The 7,995-nt window shown below is 35.0% G+C and overlaps 1 protein-coding gene across 6 annotated transcripts in view; it reads right to left on the bottom strand.

Annotated features, from left to right (window-relative positions):
• Positions 1–7,721, bottom strand: part of LOC110038545 (putative pterin-4-alpha-carbinolamine dehydratase) — a 41,854-nt gene extending 34,133 nt beyond the window's left edge. For 4 of the 6 annotated variants that reach the window (XM_020743412.1, XM_020743414.1, XM_020743413.1 and 1 more), the window contains exons 1-5: positions 7,598–7,721; positions 7,478–7,534; positions 7,232–7,320; positions 6,220–6,305; positions 6,019–6,142 (exon numbers count right to left, since the gene is read on the bottom strand). In XM_020743412.1, coding sequence (XP_020599071.1) covers positions 6,019–6,142; positions 6,220–6,305; positions 7,232–7,320; positions 7,478–7,534; positions 7,598–7,644 — 403 coding nt within the window. In that variant the 5' untranslated portion in view covers positions 7,645–7,721. The remainder of the gene's footprint in view (positions 1–6,018; positions 6,143–6,219; positions 6,306–7,231; positions 7,321–7,477; positions 7,535–7,597) is intronic. The other 2 variants (XM_020743416.1, XM_020743417.1) reach the window with 2 other exon arrangements.
• Positions 7,722–7,995: the final 274 nt, after the last annotated feature.

Genomic DNA, 7,995 nt, shown 5'->3' with positions numbered 1-7,995 from the left:
TGTGCAAACATAAGTCCTAAGTCTTAAATAATTTGCAGGATTGAAATATCAAATAATCATCATTTCGAAGACATAAAGCCGAACAATAGGATAGTTGGGACATCTCTGGGGTTTCTCCTGGATCTGTGATGTCCCCTACTTTTCTTCCCTTTGGATTCCTTAAGTAATTGTTCCTATTTTGAGCCATTTCCATTTGATTTTCCCATGTCCAATCGTGAAAACCTAAACTTTGAAATCTTGAAAGCAAAACCACATGATCTTAATCGAGAGTTATCTTAAGTGATTTCGATCATTTAAGATGTAATTAACTATAGGAGCTTGCCTCTATAGGGAACCAGGAACCCAGATAAAATAAACCCTATCTAATTTTTATGTTAGATAGGGGAACTTGTTGGCCTTTTTATAAAATATTTCGCAGATCAAAACGGATGTCACAAATTGTTTAGTCTAGATGATTAAATCCCTATTACAAGTAATATATTTATTCTTCGGGATAAATGTATTGCTTGTAGTATTGTATTAAATCATCTAAACTATTAAAAATATGAGACTCGTTTGGTCTCACTTATTTTAAAAATTAAAACGTTACTTCTTTAAAAAGGTTATATTTATATTTAAATTATTTTCAAAATCACAAAATCATCACCGTTTCCAAACTACGAAAGTGAAGTTGAACAATAAAACGGCCGACAACTGCATTTAATGATAATATGCAGGCTTCTAGTTTATTTGATTTGGGTTATAATGGAACTGATTTCACTTGGAGAAGAGGGAGGTTATGGGAAAGATTGGATAAATTTCATGTAAATGATAAATGGCTTCAACACTTTCTGCATACTACAATCTCCCATCTTAGTCTGGCTGGATCAGACCACAGACCTCTTTTGATCACCATTTCTGCCAATCAACAGCAAGGTAAAACCACTTTCAGATATCTAAATCTTTGGTCCACTCATAAGGACTTCCTTACCATTGTTAAAGAACACTGGAGAGACTGTGATCACCCCAACCCATTAATCAAGCAATGGGGTCTGCAGAATAAAGTTGGCAAGGCCTTAAATCACTGGAATTGGAACACATTTGGCAATATTATGACGAGTGGAAAAGGTTAAAAAGGAACTAAAGACAGTTGAAAATGCTGCAATTAATGGGCAGGCTGATGAGGCCTCACTTCTTGAAGCAAATGAAAACTTGCTCACAGCAGTGGCCTGGCAGGAAAAATTTCTGAAACAGAAGGCTTCCACAAATAAATTCACTGATGGAGATAGGAACACAGTTTTTTCATGCTTGTATCAACTACAAAAGAAAATGTAACACAATTCACTCTATTAAAAATAACTTTGGCAACTGGATTAAGGAATCATCTGAAATTGTAGAAAGTGTTGTGAACTACTGTCAGCAACTAATGAAATGCTCATCCAACTCAAGAGTGCTACTTGACCCTGAATTGTTTGTTTCTGATCATGTACACACTACAAATATCAATCTTGCTTATGTTCCTAGTGAAGAGGAAATCAAGCAGGCCCTTTCATCCATTGACAGCACCAAATTTGCAGGACCTAATGGCTTGATCCCTGGATACTGCTAATATGCACAGTACAATAACAATTCAGAATATATTTCACTTATATTTCCTTACTTTGCAACAAAACCAAAAGCTTGATCCTGAAGAAAAATAAGAATTTAACTTTTAATTTATATATATTGGGATACCACGCAAGTATACGTATCGTTATAAGTAATATAGGACTTTTTTATTAAGACCTGAATATCGAACCCACAGGGAGAATATGCAATATGCATTATTGAACAATAAACTTTCTATTTTTAATAAAAAGATAATTATCTAAACTAAAGATTATTTTTGCAGTAATGAAAAATTTAAATATTTTTCATATTTTCAATATTTTGATAGAACAATAACAATTTAAAAAGATAACTAGAGTTTTTGTACAAGAAAAGTACTAAATATGAAAATATCTTTATACCAAAATCCAACAACAAGGAACATTGGCAACATTTCAGAACCATTAGTCTCGCCAATGTAATGAGCAAAATATTGATGAGTAGGCTTCAACCCCATTTGCAGTACTTAATAAGTCCAAAACAGGCAGCTTTTGTGAAGGGGAGGCATATAGGAGATAATGTCTTGCTTACACAAGAATTGCTACATGACTTAGAGAGACCTTGTAGGGGGAGTAACATGATCTACATACAAACTTGATTTAAAGAAAGAAGGCTTATGATATGATAAATTGGGAGTTTGTGCTTGAAATACTGGTGGTCAGGGGATTCTTCAGTGCCTCATGTCAGATTATAAAAATATGGCTTGACGGGAATGTGAATTCAATGTTAATTAATGGAAGAACCCATGATTTCTTCAAAGCATCCAGAGGTCTCAAACAAGAAGACCCACTATCTCTTACTATCTTCATCCTTACTTTGGACTACCTCTCTAGACTGATTGATAGGCCTAGTCACAGGAAGAGCTACAATAAATACCATCATAAATCAACCTTGGACATCAGTCACTTGGTGTATGTTGATGACATTATTATTTTTTCTAGAGCCAATAAAGCTGCTACCAGGATGTTACATGCTTGTTTGTTGGATGTTCAAAATACATCAGGGTTGCTATTTAACAAAGAAAAATGCCAAGTCCTCTTCAGCAAACAGGTTCCCCCTTCCAGCAAGCAATGGATCATTAATCTCACAGGTTTTACCTCTATTCCCACCCCTTTCAAATGTCTGGGAGTACAACTGCTTAAAGGAAGGACCAAGCTTACCCATTTTGATGAGGTAGTAGATAAAACAAACTCCCAATTACAATGCTGGAAAAACTCCTTTCTTTCTAATGGTGGCAGGATAACAATGTTGAAAAACATCCTCACTACCTTCCCCTCATATATCCTACAAATGGCAGCTATGAAGAAAAGCACTCAACTTCTCTTTGAAAAAGCATTTAATAGGTTTCTCTGGGCAGGGCAGAGAAAACAAATGATTTGGGCCAGCTGACAAAAAGTTATCAGCTGGAGGTCTGGGATTCAAGGGACTTTAGCAGATCCAACACATCAGCCTATGCAGATTATGGTTCAGATTCAGACAACAGGATACACTGTGGGCACAGTTCATGTTAGCTAAATACTGCAAATTTGCTCACCCCAATATGGTTTCTAGGAGATTGGGGAGCATGGGGTGACATGCTCAAGGCCAGAGAAGATGCTGAAAAGTTGTATTTATGGGATCTGGGAAAGGGAAATCATTAGTTTTGGTTGGATAGATGGTGTCCAGCAGGATTACTGGATCCTATGCTGAGACTCCTGGTATTGATCTCATGGTGAAGGACTGCTGGGAGGAGAACTCCTTATCAACTGAAATGCTAAAGACCTTAATTAATGAGAACTCAGTCATACAAATTACCAAGATACCTTTTGATAGAAATAGAAAAGACAAACTGGTTCTAACTTCTTGCTCCAACCAAAGCCCGACTAAAGCTATTTATGAAAAGTTGTATCACTGAGAATGTTTGTGGAACAATTTCCTAACCCCCTCCATGTCCTTTTTATGTTGGAGATTCTTCAATAATTTGCTATCTACTGATGATATCCTCAAACTTAAGGGATTGAGAGGCCCTTCCATGTGCTGCTTGTGCATAAATGTTGTGGAGTTTGCTGGCCATTTGTTCTTTACCTGCAATTTTTCCCCAGACATTCTGGAAGTCCCTGCTAACTTCAATTACATATAAATACAATCAATCTGGAGTGGAGCAATTTGTTAGCCTGCTAGAGTGGATGGCATGAACTGAAGGTGGGACCTATCTCCTTTATTGCTGCATGGTTTATCTGGGCTGCTAGAAACCAGGTAAAACATGAAGAACAGCCAGTAGCTATTGGGAAAGTGGTCTCCAACTATTTAGCCTATATCAGAAAACTCATCCAATTAAAAAGCTTCCCCAATATTTTGATTTTATGCAGAACAGCTGGCCCTCCAAATTTTATAGTGGTAAAGGTGTTTTGGAAAAAGCCTACCCACCCTTTTGTCAAAGTCAACACTGATGCGAGCTTCTCCTCACAGAGAGCTAGTATTGGAGGAGTGTTCAGAGATCACCATAGACAATGCTTGCTTTTCTTTCAATCCATAATCATTGTTGGGGATGCCATGGAGGCTGAAACAGTGGCCAAGTACTGGGCTCTGAAGCTAGCCAGCCTGAACAATTGGACACTCTTACAGGTAGATTTGGACTCTTCTCAGCCCTTGCACTATATGACAGGAAGGAACAACTCCCCTTGGCACATACTGCAGTGGATCAAACAGATGAAGAACATGAAGGAGATGAGGGTCTTTTTCAATTTCATCTACAAGGAAGGGAATAGACCTGCTACTTACCTAGCTAAAAGTGGAGTTGAGTCCCAAAGGGTTAGTGTATCTACCTCACCTACTTCTTCTCTTTGTTTTTTGCTTCAGGGGGACAATTTTAATGCCCCACGCCTTAGGCTTGTAATCTCTTTTTGATCTATATATATGAATAAATTTTTATAGATACTTTATATTCAATAAAGCCAAAGTCAGTTTCATCGTAAAACATGATTTATTTTAACAAGATTTATTGTATTCAACTATGGTAATGTGCATAGGAATAACGCTTGTTATTAAATACAATATTTCAAAGTTAAGAAATTTATGAAATAATTAATTATGAAAATGCTATATATAGCAAATAGCAAGCCATTCTAAATATTAAAATAATTTATGGCGACATATACAAAAAATAATTCAATGTAAAAAGTATGACAAAATCTATTGAATGTCTAAGTAACTCACCACAAGCTTAAGGAGTATGTCCATAACAAAAAATAAAAAATGATATGCTTATGCTCTGATAAATATTACTTATCTTCTTTAAAGCGTGCTAAACGAGACTCCGAATTTCAGTTAAGACCCAAATAAAACTAGGTAAAAATCAACTTGAAGGTCTTATATAATACGAAATCATAATTAACCGCACATACATAGGCAAAAAATTTAATATTTAGCTAATATAAGTGTATCCTAGTCAATATAGTTCGTTGCATAATCAATCTAGAAAATTTTTTATAATCATTGAAATTATATATTAAAATTAATCATTTAATCTATCCTAAATTTAATTAAATTGAAGCCCAAAAATAAGCCTAAAACGACCTAGTTTGTTGAACATTACCCATCCAAAGTAATTTGAATGTAACAAAATACAAATGAGAGAAGAAGATAAAATCGCTATAAAGATTAAGAGCAATAAATTGGTCATTATGATTTTGAAAGGAAAAAATAATAATTGAGGGAGTCAACAATTTACCCAGCACAATGTATCATCAACTAGACTGAAACACAAAGGAGATGGAAAAGGAAACCTAATTTGTTGTTTCGTTATTATTGCGATCAGAAGAGAAAAAGGCTACAACCAAAGATATAAGTGGAACAATAAAAAAAAAAGAGAACTTAATTGATGGAAGAAGTTTAGTGTGAGGGTTCGTTGTTGAGGACTTGAAGGCACAAGAGGAAAGTGTGTTGTTGATAATCTAGACATCACCTTATCCTTCAAAACGAACTTGTGGATATAGAGGGTATGAGATTTCATGTGAAGAATGATCCAAGAGGTTCAAAAAGCATGTGATGCTAGGGCATCATAAGTTCAACGATTAAAGCAAACTGAGTGGTACGATGAAGAGGACGGGAAAATGTGAGTCTGGTAAGCTTGGGCAATTCGATTGGATCAAGTTAGCAACATTCCAAAGTGAAGCAAAAGGTCTTTCTGCTATAATTATATATTTCAGGCATTATTCACTTCTTGTAATTAACTAATTAGCCTTTCAAACCCAACTAGTGGCTCCAAGGGCGCACCACAAACCAAAACTGCTAGTGTGCATTTAAACTTACTATGACCTATGCTATAATGTCATAAAACAGAGGTTTGTTTAGAGCTCAACAAAATTGCAAAAGCATAAATAATATTTTATAGAAAATAAATCATGAAATCACCTTCTGCCTCTGCAATATCAGCTACAAGTTGAAAAAACTCTAGTCCTTTGGTAAAGCTTTTAACTTTCCATGACCTCTGTAGCTTCATAATACCATCTTCATTTATCAATTTCCAGTCTGGCACCTTGATGAATACAAGATTCGGAAACATGCAAGATAAATCATTATGGACGAAGAAAATAAAAAAAAGCATGATGATACCTGTATAAGCAGTTCATTGGCAGTTTGCTCTGTCATGATTAGTATATCTTTTGAATTGCAAGGCACACATTTTTTAATTGACAAATCTGAGGTTTATCATCAGAGACAAATATCCAAATTTGATAGTCTTTTCAGTATCCAAAGAATCAAAAAATCCAGTATGAAAATAAATTAGCTGTACAATATCGACTGTCATTAATACATGAATTCACACAAACACTTAAAACAAAGAATAAAATAACATAGCAGCTAAGAGATTTACATCTGATAAAGTTCATTCAAATAACTCTAAACTACCTGAATTGCTCATGCATGGCAATGAGTCGACTGTCATTAATACATGAATTCACACAAACACTTAAAACAAAGAATAAAATAACATAGCAGCTAAGAGATTTACATCTGATAAAGTTCATTCAAATAACTCTAAACTACCTGAATTGCTCATGCATGGCAATGAAGCCTATATGTATCTGTGTGTGTGTACTACCTGAGACGTATTTTGTTATAGTTGAAAGCTTCAAGGGATACTCAAAACTCAACTACTATAAGAAAAACTCTGGCACTAGGAGAAAACACGAGCAGTGGTGATACTAATATAAATGTTAATAATGAAAAATATAACGATATATGGTAAGCACACTATTAATAATGAAAAATAATGATCCTACAGTGTATAAAATTTCTTTGAGCTAAGCTCACAGAGAGTCTTTCTCGCGCATAGAATCAAGTTTCTTCCTATTGTTTTGCGGAGCTAGTTTTTATTGTCTGTGGTCATACTTAAGTAGCTCGTACAGTCTCCATCAAATTACCAACCGCTTGTTTCCAAGATTAAAATCTTAAGTGGTTGAAATAAAAAATAAAATAAAGAGTTATTCAAGCAGGCAGGCAAAAAAATATGAAAGGTTGTGGTTTAAGCTTCTACTTTAATCACAAGAAAAAAACCAATCACGAAATTAAATTTAAGATTGAGTTACGGAAGTGAAATGAATAATTAGATATTACCACGCACCTTGAGATGCAGAACAAGCACTAAAACTCCTAATAGGCGTTGCTCGAAGAACATGGCGAGATGGAACCTTAGATATCCAATAAAATGAGCTGTTCGAATTCACTATAACAATTGCTTAACAGAACAACAATCTGTCCCATCTTGTATATTAACCATTGTATCCCGCGAAGAATATAAACAAAAAAAAGTTTGGGAACACAAGAAAAAAATTCCAGGCAACTTGTGAAGAAGAATATAATCGCGTACCGTCCATTTCCGTCGGAGAGAGTTTCAAAGGAGGATGAGACTAATCTTAGCAGATGCGAAAGAGGGTAGAGGAATGAAAGACAGATTGGCAAGAGTGGAGGATTCTAGGAAATCTGGCTTACGGTTTTGGTGCCGAGGAAGAGCGATTGTGCATAAATTCGGTTCATCCTGCAATCCGGCCAATACCGGAAGCGGTTTTCTCGAACCTTCAATTGTGTTGGAAACTAATGACCAACTAGAAGAATTTTTTTTCGGAAGTATTTAAAACAATTGGTTATTGGTTATTTTAAATAGCTTAGAATTTGATTAATTATATTCTAATTTCTTTGGTTGTTTGGTTGGTTGGAAAATTAATTAATAATTTTTTTTTTAGGGGATTTTACTTACATAGCACATTAAACACCACTATTTACATGGTAACATATCCAACTCCCCCAGTTTTTTGTTGTACATATAAGCGCACAAATCCAATTTAATACCACAAAAAACAGCTTTTGTTACTTCTTGGTCCTCCATGC

Source organism: Phalaenopsis equestris, unplaced genomic scaffold, assembly GCF_001263595.1.
Source record: "Phalaenopsis equestris unplaced genomic scaffold, ASM126359v1 Scaffold233054, whole genome shotgun sequence".
Lineage (NCBI taxonomy): Eukaryota > Viridiplantae > Streptophyta > Magnoliopsida > Asparagales > Orchidaceae > Phalaenopsis > Phalaenopsis equestris.
This window is presented reverse-complemented; position numbering and strand designations above follow the sequence as displayed.